Source organism: Fusarium verticillioides, chromosome 9 (assembly GCF_000149555.1).
Source record: "Fusarium verticillioides 7600 chromosome 9, whole genome shotgun sequence".
NCBI classification, from domain to species: Eukaryota; Fungi; Ascomycota; class Sordariomycetes; order Hypocreales; family Nectriaceae; genus Fusarium; species Fusarium verticillioides.
In genome coordinates, this window is record NC_031683.1 from 1,321,229 (window position 1) to 1,342,330 (window position 21,102).

A 21,102-nucleotide genomic window follows, 5' to 3' on the forward strand; every position below is an offset into this window, starting at 1 on the left:
TATAGGGAAATATACCAACTCCCTACTGTAAACACGCTGCAACATAGTATCTCTCCTTTCGAGCCATACGTAGCAGTCAATCAATCTATGTTGGGCCTTTAGGATATACTTGCAAAATGAAAACGAGAATTTGCATCACAACTGTTTGATGCTTGTACGAGGATGCATTCTAGTTCAAGCGTTTATCCTCTTGTCTATCTCAAGCAAACATCTGTCAATCTAGCTCTTGGAGCTGATGATAGAGGCGTTCTATTTGTCATTTTGTACAAAGTCCTCTGTTAAGTAGACATCTAAAGTGCACAGTAGATCCCATCCAAACGCCGATGCGCAGATATTTTGGCCGCATAATCTTGATGACTCTGACTTTGCCCAGTCATGTCCGAGTGAGCGAAGCAAGATTTATGTCTCAGCAACTTTTTCTGTCGTGACGGGGTCGCCAGTAATCTGATCCTCTTCAGTCTCAGTCTTCTTCTCCGTCTCCTTTTCCTTCTCCGAAAGCTGTTCCGGCACCTCAGTGGTCTCATTGTCTGTCTTGTTCTCGTTCGGGGGCTCATCAAGAGCGAGTTCGCCACGAAGTTCAGGTAGGAATCGATCTATGCGCTTCCAAGTCTCTGACCAGAGTTCCTCCTTCGACTGATCTATGTGGGGTGACACAAGATACTTACTACTGGCCATAAATAGCAGCACATTCTTGAGATTCTCACGAACAGCCTCCTCCTACTGTTTGTCAGTGCCTCTATCATTGCACAGCTGGATAGATTAACTCACAAGACTGTCACCCTGGCCACTGTTCATGAGGCGATCCATAATCTCGATGATCTTAATCCAGAGATCCAGCATTCCGTCCCATTCTGAGAGGAGTACCATATATTGAAGAAAGACTTTGCAAAGAAGAGAAGCAGACTGGACTCTCATCTCGCTCATTCCATCTCGATCGGACAGGAAGACCTCAGGTTTGAGCAGCTGGATGATTAATGGAAACAGGACCTTGCCAAAAATAGCAGTCCACTCTTTAGGGTCACTGCAGGTCAACTCTGGGGACAGAAGAGATCGTTGAAGAGCGGAGAAGGCAAGTTGTCGGACATCTCTGCATGGATTTGCACACTGAGTGGTTAAAGCCTGGAAAATTGGCAGCCAATAAGCAGACCAGGCTGTGGATTCGTTAACATGGCAATTGGAATAATAGCGTTTGGAGGATGACACACCTTCACTGCTCTCAAGCTGAGACTGTTGCATGAGATGTGGGATTCGATCCGTCATATTGTAAAGCATGTTGACAGCCTTGGAGCCTCGGCTAACTGCTTCCGCATTGCTGGAATCATATCAGTGTTATGTTCACAACTTTGAGGTCCGTCAAGTTTTACCGTTTTTTATCTTGCTTGGAGGGGGCTGGCCTTTGGGGTCTAGGGCTTCGGGTCTGCATGCCAGGTTGCCGAGGGGTGGCAGCGGAGGCAAAGTCGTTCAGAAGGGATATTGCTGCCTCATAATTATCTGCCATAATAGCCGAAGGGGTTCCAGCAGTTCCCTTCTCCAAAATTTCGAAAACCAGTGCCGCTGATTCTGGACGTTGAGCCAAGGCTCGCAGTATTGCCCAAAAGTCAGGGGACGTCATCATTTCTCGTTTCAACGGGCCAGACTCCTCGATGCAAAGTGAAAGGCCTTGCAACACAAGATCCGAGTTCTTACCCAAGGCCTCTTGTGGCAAAGTCGAGATCGTATGAAGCAGAAATGGAACGTTGACGAAGTCATGATCCTTATATGATTAGCTTTAAGTTTAAAAGCATCTGCCACAAAACTTACATAGCTGATATTGAGTAGCTTGAGGGCATAGAAAGACGCCCGGGAAACTGTAATGGCATGGTATCGGGCTGGATCGCGAAGAACGCCTTGTAGCGTGTCGAAGACAACTTTACCCATGCTCTCAATGGATTCTGCATCCCGTGACGCCAAGAGTGTACAAAACTCTAGGATATACGCAACACTTGGGTCGTACTCCAAATGCCCTGGCGGTCGAACGTGACCATTCGTGGGAGACGTAGGCAAACTCTCATGCTTGACACTAATTACGGTTGTGTTAGAATCCTCGGGAAGTTGATCAACAAGTGTTTCGACGATGACTTTAGCGACGGATGGGCTCAGGTTACTTTCAGAAAGTTAGCTTCATCCTGACTACACAAACGTACAACTTACGCAATATTTTCGAACACCGCAGTCATATTGCATGACTTGATGCAATCGATAGTACAAAGTGTGCTTTCTAGCTCCTCATCGGATGGTTCAGGGGGGTCGTCGGCAGCATAACTGGAAATGTATGAGGTGAAGGCCGAAAAGAAACCAGTGTCCGCATTCCTCGCTACTCGATCGATAACTTGTGATGGCGTTTGCAGTGGAATAGGGGGCAACGGTAAGCCTGGCAAGTTGCTTGGAGCGAAGGGCGGAATGAGCGAGTTGGTGAATAGATTGAGCCATATGCGAATCATCTGTCAATGTGAGCATCCATTCGAATGAGAAGCCTTGGTGACTTACATATTTCCAACTCCTGTGTATAAGATTTTCACTTCCAGTAACGACACGAAACAATACAAGAGTCGCAAGTTGGGCCCTGAAATCCCTACCGAGCTTAACCGCGAGTTCGCTTACCATGACGCTACCATCCCCTGCCTGAACTTCAGTGTTCAAGGAAGTGTTGAACTGTGTTTCGGTTGCCAATGTCGACATGTGGCTCAGACAATAAACAATCTGATCAAGAGCTTCCGAGTTCTGATATTTGGTGGCAATGCGAGCGCATTCATCGAAGCCAGTGACGATTCGAGCGAACACGGCATCATCTGTGGCGGACATGAATACATAGGACAGCGTAGAAATAATAGGTTTCCAGGTCGTTGCAAACATATCAGCATCATAAATGTTTGTGTCGCATATCACAAGGTTACCTGTTGACTCTGTCTTCAGAAGGAGTTCTCTCCATGCATAGTCAAAGGCATGCTTGTTATCATGTTCATCGGGCAGGATAATTTCGTTGGACTTGATGGACTGGTAGATAGTCTGCAGATACTCGGGAGCAAAGTTTTGGCCGTTGTTGGTTCCCCTGAGGTTTCTTGCGAAATCCTCCAACGTCATGCGTTTCTTGGCGTCCAGGTTGGGGTTATGTTGATCGGTATTCAACAGGATGATAGCATACGTCAAGATGTAGACTGCATCTTTGTCTGCGACTTCGCCAGTAGTGTCGTGGGAGCAAAACTTCTCGGAAAAAGCTTCCACGATCGTAGCAATCAGGGGCGCCTCTCCGGGGAGTCGGAATGACTCCAAGAATTGTCTAAGTGCCTCGTCAACTCGCTTACCAGAAAAGTCAAAAAGATCCAAGAAAGCTCCGAGAATTTCTTCATTTCCTCTCTTAGATATGAAGTCGCCAAGGACCTTCTTATTGACCCGTGAAGTGCCTTTGAGAAACTTGGCAACAGCAACAGGATCTGTGGCGTCCTTAATGATGCCCTGGGCTTCCAGATAGCCCAGACCTGCCTTTGGCTTCTCGTTGAACTTGCTTGCTCCCTTGATAATAATTTTCTTCTTTCGCCGTTGCTCCCTTAATGTCGCAGGGTCAGGAAAGTCTCCACGGGTGGCATCTTGGTCAAGTCTTTCGGCAATAAACTGGATATATCGGAGCAGAGCATCGAGACAGAGCGGAGGGACGCTTGTGGTGCTCCAGGTTGCAGAATCAGGGAGCGCATTTCTGGAAAGAAGCCCAATCATGTCTTCACAGAGATCCGCCCTGTCAACATCGCAATCGTAATTAATGAAGAGCTCGGCCATGAATGTCGGCATGCGCGACAAGACCCCAACACTTTCTACCATAGCCTGGCGCGCATCTGGCTTCCGCGATCCACCCTCCAAACCAAGTTTTTGACGGTCTTTGACAGGGACTGGAGTCGATCGGCCACTGCTGGGCTGTGATGATTGTGAAGGTTTGACCAGTTTGGGGGTCTGTGGGATGCCAGCATAGAGAGAAGGGTCGATACCGGGCTCGCGAGGTATCTCAACCTTTGGGTGTAAACAAGCTACCAGGTAAGATAGGAACAGCTCCTGTTGCAGCTTAAGTACTCCACGACAAGTGGCTAACAGCGTACCGGCAACAACTAGCGACTCCTCGAGAATGGCCATGTTGTCAGACCTTACTAGCTGAAACAGATAACAGCATAATCGGTCCTCAGCGATACCTGCCAAAGCAGGGTGTCGAGAAATAAAGGGCCCAGCAACCTCAAGGGCGACGTGAATAATTCGCAATGCCATAACCCGCATTGTATCTGTGTGCTGTCGATCTTGAGGGTCCAGGAAGTTCACCAATACCCGGAATAACTCACGAACGGACGGGAGGGAGTATGGCCTAAGATCCACAGACTCCGTCTCCTCTGTCGCATCGCTTGTAGTTGCCAGTGCCGTTTCAGAAGTGGTCGTGGTGTCCCTACTGCTGCGTTCGGGGTCTGGGGTAGACATTCCAGGTACCTCCAGGCTCTCAGGTTCGGCAGACAGTCCTCCAGCTTCGGGGGCGGGTTTTTCCATTCTGACGCTATCGCGGTCGTCATCAGCTTGCTGATCCAAGGCGTTTGTGTCGTCGCCAGCTTCAACCTCGAGGTGTTTAACGTCCTCGAATATGATTTGGCACATCCTCACCATAGAGGCTTCAGCAGTGCGGCGCAAAACGGGGGAGAAACGAGGCTGTGAGCATATGGCAAGGCCACGGCCCATCATGTCGCAAACGCTCTCGTCGCTCAGAATATCTCCACCCGGACCAGACATCATATCCTCCATCAGATTCAGAATCATGAGAAGAACAACCTCGACTTGGCCTGAATCACTGATATCGAATTGACAATGTGTAACGGCACTTGACAAAGATTGCATGGCCAATGCAAACCGTGGTGATTCGGGGCAGATGAAACCATAGGCCAGAAACTTCCTCAAAGCACCTAGGGCTAAAATTGTGATCGGGGCGGCGGTACCCTTAGTTTGGATAACGTGGAGGAACGGGGAGAGGATCGCAGGGGCGTCGAATGATCGGATATCTGGAAGGGAAATGTCAGCCATCATGGGTGAAGAAAGGAGTAATGGCGACTGGCTGGTTGGCCAATCATACCTTTAACACCTGCAAGCTCATGCCTTAATTTTCCAAAGCCAGCAATCATGGGGTTATCTTGCATGCTCTTTCCCCTCTGCCCACGAAGACCCCAGCGATTGGTAAGGCCATCATGAGAAGCATCACCGCTGATACTCGCCGCGGGGCTCTTGCTTCGTCCGCGTGGTGAAGGACTGGGAGGCCCAAGCTGTACGGGATTCGGGCTTCCACCAAGAATAGCGGAAACGGATGAATGTGGAGAGCGAGCATGCTTCTGGATAGCAGAAGTTATGGAGATACACTCCGAAATGACAAGCGACACGGGGTCAACTGCGACGGACACAGGTCGGCTTCGATACTGCATCCGTACAGGGAGTGCGCGGTCCTCGAAGCTCGAAACCCCCGTCGGTCTAGGACTCTCCATAGTCAGAGACGGTTGTTCATCGCGACTCATGATATTGCAGCCTCGTAATCGTTGGTGGAGGTTTGCGACTTGATGGCTGACCCAAATTCGGGGGTGGCCGAAGGAGGTCCGAAATATCGTAGAACCCGAACACAAAGCGAAAGGAAGATTCCTAGGAGGAAGTACCACGTCGATAGCGAAACGAAAAAAGGGGGATCGTTTGTGGTCGAGTTTGCTCGAGAGAGTTGAGAGGTTGGATGATAAAGACAGAGTCGCAACGTAGCGTCCCTACGGCTAAGATACCTACCTACCTACCTTACTAAGGTGAGGCAAGGTAGCTAAAGCAAGGTACCACTTAACTTTTTGCCAAGATCTTAGAAGCTGCGCGCTGTCCTTCTCCAGGTGTCGCCCTATACCCACGCTGATTGGCCAGCTGCCACATCTGTCCGGGCCCCCTTGAAAGACATGCACGGTTGGAGGCTGCAAGAGAATTTTTTGGAATTAATATTGAAAATAAGAAAATATTCAGCCCGATTTCGTTCATCACATTATCGATTTTGAGTCGCAACAGAAAATGTCAGGAACGTCAGTCTTGCCTTTAAGCCTAAGCTTGATCAAACCCAAACTCCAATGGCGTCCTTGGGCTGCCTAAAGAACCGCCGTATACCTTACTACTAGTGTACGGGCAGTTCCACCTCGTGCAGTCCCTATGCGAAAAGGGGTTCATTTGCAAGCTTTCATACATATCTATAAGATGCGACAATTCAGGGATTGCACGAATGCATCAAGAGTCTACGAGGATACTAACACATTTCTTCCAGGTAAGTCTTTCGGGAAGCTCTACTTATATGAGGCCATAATCCTGTAAAAATCAATTAATCAATTAAATACGACCTGACATTAAACCAAAGTCAGTATGCTTTATTTATTTTTCTTCTTATTTGTCAACAATAGTATAGTTAGGTAGGTAATCATTAAAGCGTGTGATTTTTTTATCTTTGATATTGATAACAAGTAATCCTTCCCAACCAAACGCCAATGCGATCTACCAATGGCCACACCTTTTAATTGTCTGCCGTTCTCCGCCTAAGTGTACAAATTCACAACCAACGACTCCGATGACATCCATTCTATTATACAGCAAGTAGATATCGTATGCGATCAAGGAAACAAGACAAGAGAAGATATCAACGGAGATTCTTCAAGCAGCAGCATTACCGACTTATTGAGCGGCCCCTGGGTTGGCTTGGGGCACATCTTGTGCACCAACAGCAGCTCGTTTGTCTCCATCTGGAACCGCTTTGCCTTCTTGTCTTGCTGCGTTACCCTCCTGCTTGACCACTTGCGCTTTGATGTCGCCTTGAGCGGCATTACCCGAGCCCGCCTTGGCTTGGTTACCAGAACCAGGTTGTTGATTATGGGGCTGGGCCAACCCATCTCGGCTGGGAGCTTTCTGTGTGTCTTTGACGGGCTTTGGCTGAGCTGCCAGATTCTGCATCTCTTGCTTATCCTTCTCCCACTCATTCCGGGTGTCACTATACTCTTCTTTGATCTTCTGTTGGTTCTTTTTCTTCTCTTCCTCCTGCTTTTCCCGGGCAAGTCGTTCCCGCTCCATCTCCTGTACTCGGTGTCAGTATACAGGAATTTTTGTTTACTATAGTAGAGGGATACTCACCTCCATGTGGCGGATATCATCCACACTAGGCTCATACAAATGCCAGATGGTATAATGAGGTAGACCAATGACTGAGTACCCCATTCTCTTGGACATCTGTTTTATACATGTTAATGACGACTGTTTGGTAGGGTAAGTGATTTCATACCTTGCCGAAACCTTCTGTCTCGGCGTGCTTCTCGAAACTGAAGGCTGGAAAGTGAACACCGGATCGGAAGACTTTGGCTTTTGCCAGAATACTGACACCCCCAACACCGTCAATTTCCATTTCCATATCGGGATCACCAAAAGGATCACGGAGGTACGCTAAATGAGGACGCCATGTGGCATATTCGGCGTAACCTTCAACAATGACAGCATCTTCATCAAGTGTGTCGGCGAGGGCCAAAGCTGTCTCAGACTCCTGCCATGAGTTCAGATCGTAGGGCTGTTCACCGCCAAGCCAGTCGGGCAACGGTCGCCAAACATCTGGACAGAAGTTAGAAATTGGGGTTCATCTTCGAGCATTTTTACTTCACATAAACCTACTAGGAACGATGACGTCCTTGTTATGGCGCATGAGATCCTCCAAAATGGTGAAAGGTGCTGTTTCAACGTCTACGTCACGCCAATAAACCCAGGAGTGGTACGGCCGCAGAGCTGCGCTCAGGAGCCAATTTCGGGCTTGCGCCATCAGCTTTCGTCGGCTGGCCTGGGCAGCGAATCCGTGGCGACTTTCAACATCCTGGTTGACCTTCTGCCCGAAGTCTTTCTCAATAATTGAGATCTCCCCGTATGGTTGCTTGGGATCCTGGTCGGCTTGAATAGCCTCCAAACTCTCAGAAAGAACCTTTAGAGTATTATCTTTGGAATCGGACACGAGAAAGGCCAGGTCGATCAAGTGGTGCGGATATGTGAGGTTGCGCATATGAGAAAAGAACATTCCCAAGTGCGCTTCGGCATCACGAAGTGGTACACATAACAGAATCCGCTCTTCGCGTTCCCAGCCACGAGCAGTGCCCTGGACGGTGGTCAAGTCGTAGTATCGAACTGTCTCGAGCTCTGGTGCACCACCAGTAGACAGAAGCCCGAAAGATACCAGCGAAGCCACGGGGCTGGAGGGCCAAAGCCAGAGACTAAAAGCGAACAGTATCGCCGCTAAAATGCATAGGCGGACGAGAAGTTTATTGCGACGCCGTTGGGCAGGCGTCAAAGTGCGCGGCTGGAACCTTTTTGAGACGCCCTGTCAGCTAATTGCCACGAATATTTGTGCCAGTCGTGTACAAATGATGAGTCGACATTTCAGGAGATGAGATCTTACTTGTGAGGGGAGATGTCAAAGGTATTCCCACGAGGATAGCCATTCGAAAAGGCGGCGGCATGATGCCGGGGCATCATCTTCGAATTGGAGCCTGGCAAGTCATAGGATGGCATTGACAGCTTTTGCGCAGAGACGCTCTGCAGCGCGTCGATCGAGAGTGTTGGATAGCAGAAACTGCTTCGAAGAAACTGGTGGGCCAAGGGACCAGATGGTCGCTAGAGCGATCGAATAGGTTGCGCTTTGAAGGTCGATAGGGGATATGAGGCTAAGTTCAGGGTCCAAATAGTGATGCTGGCTTTAACGTCTGCATCAAGCGCCCGATCCCTGTCGTCCCCAAAATGGTTTGTTGGCGGCTTTAGTCGCTCTCAACTGTATCGTATCGTTTCTCGTAGGCGTCGTTGCAATAAATAGATATGTGCTGTGATGCGTGGTGCAAGGGCAAGGTGGCTCCAATGCCGACCAAGATATCCGTACTTTGGCAGCGTACAGTTAGTAGGTAGGTTAGTACTAGGTAAGCTTGGGGAATGGGATACGAGGTCTTGCGTGCCAGGGCGAAACGAGTGCTGTGAAATGCATGTATCCAGTTACTTTTAGTCAAGGGAAGGGGTTGAGGGGCTCTTTTGATTGGGTCACTCGACATTACCTCGTTTGAGACAGTGGAGGCTGAGGTGGATTGAGTAGGCCACTCTGAACGCCAATACGATCCACACAGCTTGTCTCTAAAAGTGAGATCTTGTCAGATTAGGTACGATATGAACCTTCATGGCTACTCTACAGTAGTACAAGTAGGTACAGATCAAGCACAAGTTATCGGGCCCTTCAGTCGGTTGGGGATGGCTCTCCATAAACAAGCGTCCATTACCTCCGATCTCAAGTTACATTGAAAAGGTATCCATACCTGGGCAGCAACAATCACGTGAAGCAGTCGATGAGAAGTATGCTACCAGCTACGCATGGCTATCAATTTCTTGTCTCATCAAATCCATTCTCATTCGTTCAGCATCTTCTAGGCATTACTGATATCACAACTGACAAACCGACTCGGGCTTCGAAGAACAAGATTCGCGGAGAGGAATAAAATTAGGTCGGATTGGAAGACGAAATATATTTTTCATCACTACGAAAGGTAACTATCACACTCAGATACTAACAACTTACCGCACTTTCGACTTAGCAAAAGCCTGTACAATAGGCTGAGGGCACTGATCGCTACAGGGAATCTGCACCCGTTAGCCATTGTCCAAGCCAAGGCTAGAATCGGACAAAGAGTATAGAAAAGCAAAAGGAGCATGTGATAGGTCAGACAAGCCGGTTTACTCAGTCATCTCGACCGGCCCAGGATACTCATAACCCAGAACGAGCTACCAGCAGCCTGAACACTAGAGTCTTCATAACACTCGCGAGAGCAACTCCACAACCGGTCATCGGCTCTCACAGAAAGCCTACGGTGTGGGAGGGTGACTTGGTCAAGAAGAAGTCGTTGAATGGATAGAACTTGTGTCATCATGCAACACAGCTCCTTTGTTTGCCCTTACATCTTCGCAGTCAACTTACCAATGTTTCATCGAGCACCGAGGTCAAGCCAGGCAGAACCAGGACGAGATTCGGAGAGAAAGGAAAATTGTCAACTAGGACTTGTTTCATAGTTAGCTTGGGATCGAAGCAAGCGGCGGTAATATTGAAAGAGCAAGTAAGATGTGTATCAGAGATCTTGGTTTGGTAATTGGGAGTCATCACAATGGTTCAGTAGCAGAACTGAATGAAAGGTTTTCTCATCATCGACATGTGAAGGGGTTTGGGCATAGAGTGGAAAGAGAAAATCTCACTGACCTTGTGTCGTGCTTCACCCATGGTAATTGAAGGTGGTAGCAAAAGAACTGAAATCTTTCGCGATGTTAGCGTTAACCCCATCACCGATATCGTGTGGAAGATGAAAAATCGCAAGGGGCTCAGATGGTAGTGCATGTTGTTCAAACGCTCAGGTTTCGCGGGAACAGTGGTGTGAAGGATCATCGTTGCGCGTGTGGGATAACGCGGCGGCGCGTCACGTACCTCATTAAATCAGCGTAATCGAGAGTCCCTGCTGCTCATTCAAGTTATGCCACGACATATTTGAGCAGGACAACCAAATCCAGATTTGTTTTACCTGTCGAAGGCATCCGTTGACTGAAAGCAGGCTCTCGGTGTATGAAGAGGAGAAAGTTCAGAGCTCTCGAAGCAGACCCGCGAGAAAATTTGAAGGGTAAGAAGATGGAGCCGGTGATGACTAAGCGTCGTAGCGCCCCGTTTGATGCATCGATGAATTTCAATCCACTCCAGGTAAAATCCAGGTCCTCAGATTGAGAGATCTTGGAGACAAGGAATAAATATCGAAATGGCAGACCGACGACGCATTAATGGCCCTGGAGGTATCACAGTGGCACCTGTCTATGAAGCAGATGAGTTTGTTGTTTCCACTCGGACTCGCGCTCCAAATGGTATCAGGGCACAATGTGAGTTCCCAACACCCTTCTCTCAGCAACTGTAGTCATATATTGTGAAGAGTTGACTGATATTTTGACTAGATTTGCAGACTGGGGTAACCCCATCCGCCTCTGGATCGGCGTACCTAGAAATTGAATCACAGCAAGATTCTAGTAGTAAAGGCATGAAACTTTCATGCACCGTTCATGGGCCTAGATCTCTACCTCGATCAGCGCCTTTCTCCCCTCACATGGTCCTCTCTACGCATGTCAAATACGCACCTTTTGCAACTCGTCAAAGAAGGGGTTATTTACGCGATTCTACCGAGCGTGACTTGAGCACCCATCTCGAAGCAGCTCTCAGGGGTGCACTCATTGCAGACCGTTGGCCCAAGAGTGGAGTGGATGTGGTTGTTACCATTATTGAAGGAGACCAAGCCCGTCAGGTAGCTGTGGAGCAGGGAAGCGAGGAATGGGACATGATGAATGTGCTTAGCGGCTGCATCACTGTTGCCGCCGCCGCTCTCGCGGATGCTGGTATTGACTGTGTCGATACTGTCTCTGGAGGTGTTGCGGCTTTGGTGTCTGGGGCGGACAATGATGAACCCATCATGGTGCTCGATCCAGTTCCTTCTGAACATTCACAAATACTCGCAGCTTGCTGTGTAGCCTATCTTCCCTCCCGAGACGAAATCACAAATCTCTGGCTGAAGGGAAGCTTGCCTTCATCAGACGCCAGTCTGCATCGCGACCTTGTCGCCCGTGCCGTACATGCAAGCAAAGGAGCCAATCTTGCAGTAGCTGCATCACTGAAAGAATCAGTCATCGTGGGTTGATTGGATAGTAGGTCAGCATGTGACACAAACTTGATGTGTGTTTCTAGGCGTTCAATCAATAACATCAGCACAGACTCTGTCGACTACAATGGCCAGCTTCTTAACTTCGTTGTGCTTTCTTAAGGCAATACCACTGAATTCCTTCGCCTGATGCGGACGTATCATGGGCGTTCCTGGCCACACTGGATAAGCACTGGCTCGAAATCGTCTTGTAGGACGTAGCTTTCGGGCGAAGAGTACAATTGATCTTCTTCGAAGTATCATGAAACACGATTGAGAATGAAGCCAAATGGGAATGAGGTAGACAAACCATCGGAGAAGTTCATATCAAGACGAGTCAAACATTTTTATTCAATAATAAGATACCCCTGAGGCCCTGTCCCGCTGAACAAACTCAGCTACTCTTGACTGATAGAAACGCTAGACACAGCAGGTTGTTTAGCTCTTTCGGGATAATTTCAGGCGGTGCTAATAAAACTTGCTGATCCAGTGGGTGGACATGAGAGAGATAATGAGCATGCCAGCTTTAATATCATGTCCTAGAATCGAGCGCAGTTACCCTATAAGGGTCGCCATGCTTGAGAGCTCCACTGCTACTAACCTCCGGTCTGGCGCCGAAATCGGGACCACTTCCCGTGGGTGGGTACAAGCATGGCAGGGGACCTGAGGTGGGTACGGAGTATATCATGGATGTCCTTTTAATAACACTGTGCATGACTGTACAGGCACTCCTACACAGTTTGACCGCTGCAGTGGGTCCCAGAGGATGCGCTACCAGTATCCGTGAGTCCAACTCAGTCTGGGGCTTTGTCTCGACCTGGCAGGTACATCGATGGTCCATAGGTACCTATAGTAGTTTCCGCATGTTACCACCTCCACCTCGATGTTAACACTGAGGTTGCTCAGTGCCTTGCCTCATCATCGCTTCCCTAGGCCAACAAACCACGCTTCAAACAAGGACACTTCACAATGTTCTCGGCGAAACCCAGTGGCTCGTTATCAACATAACGCCCTTGCGACCGTCGCGTTCATTTCGCAGCCTTTATTTTCCTCGCCTTGCCTTCCATCTTCTTCCGACTACTTCGTGCCCGATAGTACTGTACTCCTTAGGCCATGGCCAACGAGTTCGTCCCCTCTGCGCCATCACCCCTCACCAGCTTCACATCCAACACAGCGCTCGATTCTGCCAATGCTTCAGGCCCGTGGTACAATTCTGCTGTCTGGACTATCAATGTTACACGCTATGCACCCATACTAGAGGACCTTGTCTGGGCTGGTCCACGATTCGTTAAGAAGCTTGGATCTTACATTTCCGCGCCTGAACATCTCGAGACGACGACCGGCAATTCGAATTACATACCAGCAGTAGTTGGCGCGAATACCATACTTGCTGAGGCCGACCCGACTATTCAGAACATAATGGAACCCTTGTTAGGTACGGGGGGGTCTGAGACAGCAGCCACTGCTCCCATAGGACGGGTACCCGTTGACAGTGTCCGTAGCTTGGGCAGTGTCTTTGGATATGCTACCAGCAAGTGGGCTTTGTGTTGCATAGCTATGGCAGTCATACTCAACAGGACACACATATTCGCTGCTACTCGACGACGCCTACGCTTGCGTTGGCCAACAAGACTGTTATTACGATTCGTTCCCATCGTCCTATTGGTAGTACAGGCGCGCCAGTTACTTCAGTCTATTCAGTGCCAGACCTCATCCGACTTTTCCGAGCTACGATGGGGTAATGCAAGCAAAAGCTCGGACTTGATGTTCTCACACCAAAACGCCTTTCTCAACTCTCTGAGTTCAATCTTACTCTTCTCAGCCTCCGATGAACAGTCCTGTATTGCCGTTCGGATGATACCGTCCGATGAGTCTGGCTTTGCTCATAACTTGACCGGCTCCTTGTCTATGCTATGGCCTCTGTTCGGAACATTTTGTCTTAGTCAGTTCCTTGAGACCGTTTCCTGTGCCGTGCAGGGCCGTCCCGTCGCACCGGAGACAGGTATGACACTATTCGAACAATCTCTTGCGTTTGCGGAGGCCGATGCTGCTATCAGCAACCAGCTTGGTTGGAACCTTTTCACTAAAACAACTTCTGCTGATGCCCCAGCCTCAGGGCTTGGAAATGCTATAGCTCTGACTAGGTCAATGGTTATGAGAAGGGTCAACACCTCTCCCGAAGTTCTCCTCGTTGCCTTGCTATCTTCGATGACGCATATCACGAGCCATATTCTCGGTGTCTTCAATCTGCAAGCCAAGTATCGACTAGTCAGTACGGGATTCTGGGGTCTCTGCTTTATGGCTAGCATTGTATGGGCAGCCATCTCTTTTGACCTCGACAAGCCATCCTCTCAGAGTCTACTCAGGTTTCCAACTGTTTGCATCATAGGGTTTGTGCCACATGTACTTGTTCTACTAGGTACCGCTATATGCTTGTTCATCTACGGGCTTGCTTTGCTACTCTCAGCATTCTCTGCCCCTTCGACATCAGACATGGCTTCAATGACCATTCGACAGCGTCTAATTCATGCCCATGAAAACATGCAGGCGAACGTATCGCTCTCTTCCATTCGCATCACTCGAGAAATGGACTTCTACACGGCTCTACTGCGAACTGGGTTCGGTGCTATCACTATGGCTAGTGAAGCCGTCTACCTAAATGAGGACAAAGGCATCAGTTTAAAACGACGCACCTGGTTGGAAGAGCAGCGGTTTAAGGAGGCCGAGGAATTGCAAAGAAAACTAATTGGCGGTGGCGGCGGCCTGCCCGACTCGCGATATGACCAGATCGGCGCAATCGGCCTGATTCCCGTGAAAGGGGGTCCATCAATTGCATCCAACGGGTACGCGCGCGAACGTGCTGCTCAGAAGATACCGAAAGGACGCAGTGAGCGCAACCTTCATGCGGGCATTGGCGCGTCTGAAAGGAGTTCTCGTTGGCTTATGGCACTGGAGTTTCTACTTAGTATCAACAAACTTATTGCAAGAATTAGCGCTAAGTCTTTGTTGTGGTGTCTTGCAACTCTGCGGATCCGATATCAGCCGGTGTGGCTCCTTTGGCTTGCCCAGCACCCAAAAAGTATGGACGCCCAGAGCAAAAGCTCTAGTCGTAAACAGCCACGACCAAGAGGACCATCTTCCTATAATGATGGACGCATACCGAAAGAGGAGACAGCAGACATTGAGGCCGAGTTCAGGCGTGTGTGCTTAGACCAAGACGAGGAGAGTCTAGATAAGGACCTGTACAAGTATTGGGTGAAAAATGGCTGGTGGGGATCTGCAGATTCCAGCGGCGACTTTGAACCTCACTCAGATGACGACTTCGACACTACAAGCGTCATTTCTATGTCGACCACCGGTGATGGAGTGGAGGATTACCAAGCATGGGAGTCAGAAGACGAGAACGACGAGGGCCAACGAACACCTACTCAACGATCCCCTCAAATCAGTCGTGAGAGCACACCTTTCCATGACACCCCTATGCAAATATCCGATCTAGCACGCCTTCTACATCCCACAAGCCCTGAAGAGCGTGAGGAGGCCGTGACCTTGTCTGCCCACCTCCAAAGCGACGGGATCATGACACGCGCCAAATACCGGCGAATGGAGCAATTGCAACGCACTCGAGTCTTAGCCTCACCAGGATCTGGCTTACTACAGCCAAAAGCTAGCATCATGCAACCAGGGCGCAGCACCAAATTAGATCCTGACGAAGAAGAGCGTCTTTTGGAACAGCTTTTGTTATCACGGCGACAAGCGTTTGCATCAGCGGCATGTTCCGAGACATCATGGGAAAACGGGGGATCAGGTTTTGGAAGTGATGGTCCGCAATGTGTGGTATGCCAAAGTTCACCCAGGACCATTATAGTCTGGCCCTGTCGATGCCTGAGTCTATGCGACGACTGCCGTGTCTCTCTTGCTATGAACAACTTTGACAAATGCGTCTGTTGCCGCCGGGAGGTTACTAGCTTCAGCCGCGTTTTCGTCCCCTGAGCTCCTGGAAACTCACATTCAAGGGAATCAGTAATGTCTTTTTTATTTTATTTGCTCTGATCAAGCACCTGCCGCTTTTGTTCAATTCATTTGTGTTGTTCATTTTTGGGACGTGATGGGCATGAATTCACATGGTTAAGACTTTCATCTTTTGACTCAAATCATCATGTCAGGTTATGTTCGGGATAGTATCTATTATTTTCAAAGCTTTTACATTGCAGCCCATTCGATACTAAAGGTTCTCATCTGTTGGTCATCTCGTGAACCATTCGCTAGTGGCTGTTCTGCCCCTATTAAATACGCCTTCTTCACAGCTGTGGCGAGGCGACCTCCTGCTACGATGTCCAATACGGGAATGTCTTCTTCCCATTCATACTGGTTTGCCATGAAATGAGCATGGAACCTCAAGGGATCGCCTGGATATACACTATACTTGGCACCAAAGCGAAGGCCGGGAGTTGTGTAGTGACCAGAAGTAAGTAGAAAGCCGCACAAAGGGCCTTGCGTAGGGTTAGTGGCCTGGTATGTCCGTTCAGCTTCTGGAGAAATCAGCCACCCACTGGACGTTGGGGTGACGCCCAGGGATTTGATGGCAGATTGCTGCTGCTGTACGGCGGGTTTAGTTTCACTAGTGGTGATTGTGTCGTCGTCGGTATTGCCAGGAGGCACACGGCAGGACTTCCCACGCTTCAATGCTCCTTCAACAACCTTCTGGGCATTCTTTTCAGTAAGAACCTGTTGTGCTGTCTGCTTTCTCGTCCTAAGCGAGTCGAGGTATAGCCTCCTCGCCCCGGCGTTGTGATTCTGGAGAACATGGTGGTGGGCAGCTACGTCGTCTACAAGATAAGCCACATTCTTATGCAATAAAGCTTCAGCCTCCTCAGGCCGGAGTTCGATTGGAAGACCGAGAAAGATGTTCTGAGTCGGTTGCTGAGGCGCGGTTCCGGCTAGTGTACCGTTGATATTCTCATTCCGACGCAAGAAAGCAGCAGCCTCGGAATCGAAGATGAGATATCGCCCAGCGATCTTGGATATTCGAACAGAGGCTGGGTCGAGAGAGACCATAATATCTATCGAAGCGTTGCGAGTTAGCAGGCGCGTCGTCAGGAGTATAGCGAGCAGAAGCAAGTGTGAAAAGGACAACATCATAAGTCGTCTTCGTAATTTTATTGTGTGTCGTCACAGAAAATCAGGGGATTGACAGATTAATAAGTGTATAATCATTGTGTCCGAGTTGCGTGAATGAATTGCAAGAGAAGAAAGATTGTTTTTGACATACCTTTTGTGATTGTTGATGTTGATCAGAAGAAAGAAGAGAAGAGAGAGATTGAGAGCTTGGAGCTGCTTTTAGGCGATAAAATTTTTAGGCGAGTGGGGTAGGGAGAAAATGATAAGATAAGGCTCCTGAGCTTGAGACTCTGAGGCAGAGGCCTCCATAAAAGCAAGTGAACCATCAGATTACCTTCTCTTCAAAAGTCCAAGTTCTCCTTCTTGTGATCACTAGATTTGGAAGCTTTGTTTGGCTCTTCCTCATCTCCAATCGGTGGTAGACTGAAGGGTGTAATTACCAACCCACTGGAACTGCTCAGCTTGAAAGACAGGTTTTCCCTGTTCCAGGAACCTTCCAGGCCGCCGCCCTTTTCGTGGAACACAGGTAAGCTATGGGCACGCAGTAGTCCTTGGCCCTTGTCTTCGTTTCCGGGCTCCCGCACAACCGGAGCTTGGTGTTGCAGAGGAATCAACTCGAGAACTCCATCGGATAGTAACTCCATCCACCTTGTTAGTCCGGTAGATCGAGGGAACAAAGTGACTGGGATAGTCACAAATGCCGTAAGTTGAGTGGAGTACTGCCGAAGGAGTGCTCTCAAAGCATGGAGGAACTTGAGGACCTCGTTGGGTTGACTAGCAGCAGAATTATACAGTGTAGGCGACAGGAGGCCGGGAACCACGATCCGATGAACTGTAGAGGGTGGCGAGCTCTTGATTCTGGATGTCACATCGGCAATAAACTTGCGGAACGGCGTGTTTGTTGGCGATGCCATGGGACCTTGCACTGTGGTTGTGTGCAGCTGACCCTTGATGGCACTGTTTTCAAGACGCTTGGTCAAGTCGAAGCTATGACAGAAGGTGCTCGGTGTCTGTCCGGGAATTGTTGGTGCTTGGGCATCTACAATAAGTCGCAGGTCAGCATTACGTCCTTGTGGGAAGCGCACAGAGTATACCTCTGACTGGAACGTTGCGCTGTCCGAGTGTCTCGTAGCGCCAAGCAATCTTCATCTTTTCGTCTGATGATGAGGTTGGCTTGCTGCTCTTCTTAAAGCCATTAGGGCTGCCGAGGCCAGGAAGCTCTCTTCTCCAAGCATCACCAAACCCCAAGAGGTGAACTTGATGTCCTTGGGCAAGTCCTTCGGCGGCATAGTATCGTAACAGTACTCCTCCAAAGTCCGTAGTTCCTGTCTCTTCAACGAGCAATGAAGTTCCCATTGGCATTCCGGCATGACCTGACAAGAGCTGATCCAAAGACTGCGTGCCTGTAGAGGTAGTCAAGCGTCCATCTAACGGAGATGGTCTTGTTCCGGGTGCAAGAGACTTCTCTTGTCGAATGATGGGAGATGAAGACCCGGCAGCTCCAATGACGACATTGCGCTTGCGAAAAGACATTGTCTCTGTCTTTCGTGTGCGAGTAGCCTTCTTTCTCCTCTTTTCAACAGATGGGTAATCCTCCGAGAAGTTGAATGTAATAAGTGCCTACTGTACCTTGGTAACTTACCTAGTATGTAGGCTGTGAGAGAGTGTGATCCATTATCAGTGTTGTGTGAGGTGTGCCCCACCTAGGTACAGTCTGAGGTACCCAGGGTGCCTGCCAGGTAGGTATCCACACACTTTTTCCGAGCCGCATCCAAACATTTTCTCTTCTTTGAACGACAACGCGAAAAATCATAACGATCAATACAAAGCACTCACTCTTCTTCCCTCAAGACATTCCATCCGTTCTTCCTCATTCTTCTCGACTGCCCAATATGGCGAGCGGCGACGCTACTCTGTTCGAAGAATCTTTCACTGTGACTGAGTATGATCAGTCCAAGTATGACCGTGTCGCCCGCATTTCGTGCACTTCAAGCGACTCTCAGACTGTTATGACTCTAGACATCAACATCGAGCTCTTCCCCTGTGCTGTTTCCGACACTCTGCACGTAGTTCTGTCTACTACTCTCTCTTTGGACGGAAGCAAGGAGGACGAGAAGGGCTGGCGAGACGTTGGCAAAGGTGGTGATGCGCCAGCGACAGCCGCCGACCTTTATGACTACGTGTGCCATGGAAAGATCTACAAGTTCGAGGAAACATTCGATGGAAATACCATGTGCGTCTCTTACATGAAGCCCCCTTGTCACCGAGTCTGGCATATCCATGTTTGCTGACTGAATCTAACCTACAGCAATGCCTACTGCTCTTTCGGCGGTCTTCTTATGTCGCTTCAAGGCCCCATCAAGAAACTGACCCCCCTCCGTGTCGACAACGTGTACCTTCTCGTCAAGAAATAAGCAGAAGCGCCCAAACTTGTCCACCACTATAGGGCTTTTGTGTTACCACTAGCTCCAGGTCACATTAATGATACCCATGCGAAAACCGCCGTGTTGGCCCCCAATGATTCTCAAAGTCCAAGACTCTATCTCGCCCCTGTAAGCCTGGTCTATCGAAATCACAATGAGCGCCAATTGCTTTGATGCGGACCTGGGAAAGGAATGTCGCGGCGCACTCTCCGCTTGATCTGCTCAATCTCGGGCTCGTTTCCGTCAGTGAGAATTCCATGACGAATGAAAAAGTCGAGGGTGACGAGGGCACAATTGGACTTGAATCGACCCTTGGCGAGATCTACCTTGACTTGATCAACGTCGCAGAGCTCAAATTTCTCCGCCTCACCATCTTTGGGCTGAGGGATCACATCGTTGGGAAGCTCGAGATCGTATAGCCACTGGCACTCAGGATAAATGAAGCCGCCTTCGCCAACCTGTCCCTCGTCCGTGATGTAAATGTATGTAACATTGCCGACGAACTTGGCACTCTTGCGAACGATATCACCAGGAAGACTGGCTTCCTCGTCAGCCTCGCGAATGACGCATTCGAAAGGGTCCTCTCCTGTCATCAAACCACCTGCCACGGTATTATCAAGCATGCCGGGAAAGGTTGCCTTGTTCTGAGCACGCGTAGGGACCCAGAGGCGAATGCCGTGAGGTGCAGTCCCATCCTTGACATACGCGATCATGTGAACGCCGTAACGCACTGTGCCGAGCAAGCCTATCGCAGCTCGTTCCATGCTGAACAATAGCTCGCCACTACGTCCATACACAGGCCAGAGTTCGTCGCGCCAGCCACGGAGAAGAGGGAATGTCCCATTCTTCCGCCAATAGTCGGCCAGGGTCGCTGCGCGACGAGTACGTTGTTCCTCCGTAGGTTCCTGAAAGAGCACAATAGTTTTCTTCTCATCATCGCATTCCATCTCTCCCCTTACCTCTTCAGGAACCCGGTGCAGCTCTCTGGCCACACGGTCTAGGATGTACCCAATAGGGTATGTGCCCTGGCTATCTCTCCAGACCAGAGTGTAGAGCCCGGCATTCATTTTGGTGAAGGCATCGAGATCAGTCTCGGCATACGGGAACCTTGAGAGATGAGTTACACTTGTAGATATGAGAGTGGTAGGAATTCGGAATCATACATGTCGACTGCATCGATGAGATCGATGCTTGTTTTGGCCATTTTGATACAGGGAAGGACGGATGCTTGAACTGTTGTGTTGGTGGGATATCCTTGGTTCGTATCTGATCTGATATCGTATGTATTCAAATAGATAGGTACCTAATTAGGTAGGTAGACGATGATGTCAATGTTGAGTACCTAACCAGGGTACCGACTGTTTGGCAGTACAAGGTTGATGCAGTTGCGGGCTTTTCCCAAAGTTGCCCGGTTTATATGAGAGGTTGGCAGAGCAAGCGCTTGACCTGCACTCGAAATGTACTACTGTATGCTCTTCGGGAGTGATTAGATCCTGTATCTGCCCGGATGTAATATGGGGGCTCTCGCTGTTGTCTGTCTGGGTTTCTCGGTGAAGCTACATCAGGAAGTAAGGTAGTACTAAGGTGGCTCTGCCTTTACCGGGTCAGCGACGAGATACTTGCGACATCCAATGTTGGTAGCCCCACGCTGCTCGGTGAGGCCAAGTATAGTAGGTACCTTACCTTACCTACCTACGCTCTCCATATATCTCCTAACTTTGGCTCTAGATATACTTCCAAATACTCCAGAAAGTTAAGGGATACATTCCCTT

The 21,102-nt window shown here is 49.3% G+C and overlaps 8 protein-coding genes across 10 annotated transcripts; 3 read left to right on the forward strand and 5 right to left on the reverse strand.

Annotated features, from left to right (window-relative positions):
- Nucleotides 1-92: 92 nt before the first annotated feature.
- Nucleotides 93-5,801, reverse strand: FVEG_10470 (hypothetical protein). The gene is made up of 8 exons (XM_018899628.1): nt 5,132-5,801; nt 2,527-5,060; nt 2,191-2,480; nt 1,801-2,143; nt 1,365-1,753; nt 1,206-1,312; nt 769-1,151; nt 93-717 (listed from the first exon to the last, which is right to left on the reverse strand). The coding sequence occupies exons 1-8, from the start codon at nt 5,562-5,564 to the stop codon at nt 400-402; spliced, it is 4,797 nt and encodes a 1,598-aa protein (XP_018757724.1). The 5' UTR covers nt 5,565-5,801; the 3' UTR covers nt 93-399.
- Nucleotides 5,802-6,422: 621 nt separating this feature from the next.
- On the reverse strand, nt 6,423-9,051 carry FVEG_10469 (mannan polymerase II complex ANP1 subunit). The gene is made up of 5 exons (XM_018899627.1): nt 8,489-9,051; nt 7,717-8,396; nt 7,337-7,656; nt 7,189-7,284; nt 6,423-7,131 (listed from the first exon to the last, which is right to left on the reverse strand). The coding sequence occupies exons 1-5, from the start codon at nt 8,599-8,601 to the stop codon at nt 6,736-6,738; spliced, it is 1,605 nt and encodes a 534-aa protein (XP_018757723.1). The 5' UTR covers nt 8,602-9,051; the 3' UTR covers nt 6,423-6,735.
- Nucleotides 9,052-10,809: 1,758 nt separating this feature from the next.
- FVEG_10467 (hypothetical protein) lies at nt 10,810-12,250 on the forward strand. 2 transcript variants are annotated; one of them, XM_018899626.1, is made up of 3 exons: nt 10,810-10,980; nt 11,053-11,793; nt 11,860-12,250. In XM_018899626.1, exons 1-2 carry the CDS (start codon nt 10,863-10,865, stop codon nt 11,784-11,786), a joined length of 852 nt encoding a protein of 283 aa, XP_018757722.1. In that variant the 5' UTR covers nt 10,810-10,862; the 3' UTR covers nt 11,787-11,793; nt 11,860-12,250. The 2 variants fall into 2 exon arrangements, with proteins under 2 accessions (XP_018757722.1, XP_018757721.1); XM_018899625.1 differs by having other exon boundaries at nt 11,053-12,250.
- A 318-nt stretch (nt 12,251-12,568) lies between these two features.
- FVEG_10466 (hypothetical protein) lies at nt 12,569-17,043 on the forward strand. The gene has a single exon (XM_018899624.1). The coding sequence runs from the start codon at nt 12,900-12,902 to the stop codon at nt 15,777-15,779; it is 2,880 nt and encodes a 959-aa protein (XP_018757719.1). The 5' UTR covers nt 12,569-12,899; the 3' UTR covers nt 15,780-17,043.
- Nucleotides 15,990-16,844, reverse strand: FVEG_10465 (hypothetical protein; the record flags this gene model as incomplete). Its single annotated transcript, XM_018899623.1, has 1 exon — nt 15,990-16,844. One exon carries the CDS (start codon nt 16,842-16,844, stop codon nt 15,990-15,992), a length of 855 nt encoding a protein of 284 aa, XP_018757720.1.
- Nucleotides 17,044-17,248: 205 nt separating the features above from the next.
- FVEG_10464 (elongator complex protein 4) lies at nt 17,249-18,440 on the reverse strand (the record flags this gene model as incomplete). The annotated part of the gene is made up of 2 exons (XM_018899622.1): nt 17,249-17,946; nt 18,002-18,440. 2 exons carry the CDS (start codon nt 18,438-18,440, stop codon nt 17,249-17,251), a joined length of 1,137 nt encoding a protein of 378 aa, XP_018757718.1.
- Nucleotides 18,441-18,629: 189 nt separating this feature from the next.
- On the forward strand, nt 18,630-20,769 carry FVEG_10463 (DNA-directed RNA polymerase I, II, and III subunit RPABC3). The gene is made up of 2 exons (XM_018899621.1): nt 18,630-19,140; nt 19,216-20,769. Exons 1-2 carry the CDS (start codon nt 18,800-18,802, stop codon nt 19,319-19,321), a joined length of 447 nt encoding a protein of 148 aa, XP_018757717.1. The 5' UTR covers nt 18,630-18,799; the 3' UTR covers nt 19,322-20,769.
- FVEG_10462 (hypothetical protein) lies at nt 18,881-21,036 on the reverse strand. Of its 2 annotated transcripts, none has more exons than XM_018899619.1 (3): nt 21,014-21,036; nt 20,494-20,924; nt 18,881-20,437 (listed from the first exon to the last, which is right to left on the reverse strand). In XM_018899619.1, the coding sequence occupies exons 2-3, from the start codon at nt 20,532-20,534 to the stop codon at nt 19,480-19,482; spliced, it is 999 nt and encodes a 332-aa protein (XP_018757715.1). In that variant the 5' UTR covers nt 20,535-20,924; nt 21,014-21,036; the 3' UTR covers nt 18,881-19,479. The 2 variants fall into 2 exon arrangements, with proteins under 2 accessions (XP_018757715.1, XP_018757716.1); XM_018899620.1 differs by lacking the exon at nt 21,014-21,036 and having other exon boundaries at nt 19,123-19,563; nt 19,657-20,437; nt 20,494-20,933.
- Between the last annotated feature and the right edge of the window lie 66 nt (nt 21,037-21,102).

Excerpts from the sequence above, each read along its gene's own strand:
- FVEG_10467 (XM_018899625.1), top strand. The coding sequence starts at position 10,863 with ATGGCAGACCGACGACGCATTAATGGCCCTGGAGGTATCACAGTGGCA. Across the intron at positions 10,981-11,052 it reads AAATGGTATCAGGGCACAAT|ATTTGCAGACTGGGGTAACC; the intron begins GTGAGTTCCCAA and ends TATTTTGACTAG.
- FVEG_10470 (XM_018899628.1), bottom strand. The coding sequence starts at position 5,564 with ATGAGTCGCGATGAACAACCGTCTCTGACTATGGAGAGTCCTAGACCG. Across the intron at positions 2,144-2,190 it reads GCGGTGTTCGAAAATATTGC|TAACCTGAGCCCATCCGTCG; the intron begins GTAAGTTGTACG and ends ACTTTCTGAAAG. Across the intron at positions 1,152-1,205 it reads TCAGCTTGAGAGCAGTGAAG|CCTGGTCTGCTTATTGGCTG; the intron begins GTGTGTCATCCT and ends ACGAATCCACAG.
- FVEG_10463 (XM_018899621.1), top strand. The coding sequence starts at position 18,800 with ATGGCGAGCGGCGACGCTACTCTGTTCGAAGAATCTTTCACTGTGACT. Across the intron at positions 19,141-19,215 it reads ACATTCGATGGAAATACCAT|CAATGCCTACTGCTCTTTCG; the intron begins GTGCGTCTCTTA and ends TCTAACCTACAG.
- FVEG_10466 (XM_018899624.1), top strand. The coding sequence starts at position 12,900 with ATGGCCAACGAGTTCGTCCCCTCTGCGCCATCACCCCTCACCAGCTTC.
- FVEG_10462 (XM_018899619.1), bottom strand. The coding sequence starts at position 20,534 with ATGGCCAAAACAAGCATCGATCTCATCGATGCAGTCGACAT. Across the intron at positions 20,438-20,493 it reads CTCATCGATGCAGTCGACAT|GTTCCCGTATGCCGAGACTG; the intron begins GTATGATTCCGA and ends TCATCTCTCAAG.
- FVEG_10469 (XM_018899627.1), bottom strand. The coding sequence starts at position 8,601 with ATGCCATCCTATGACTTGCCAGGCTCCAATTCGAAGATGATGCCCCGG. Across the intron at positions 8,397-8,488 it reads TTTGACATCTCCCCTCACAA|GTTCCAGCCGCGCACTTTGA; the intron begins GTAAGATCTCAT and ends CGTCTCAAAAAG. Across the intron at positions 7,657-7,716 it reads CAAGGACGTCATCGTTCCTA|ATGTTTGGCGACCGTTGCCC; the intron begins GTAGGTTTATGT and ends ACTTCTGTCCAG.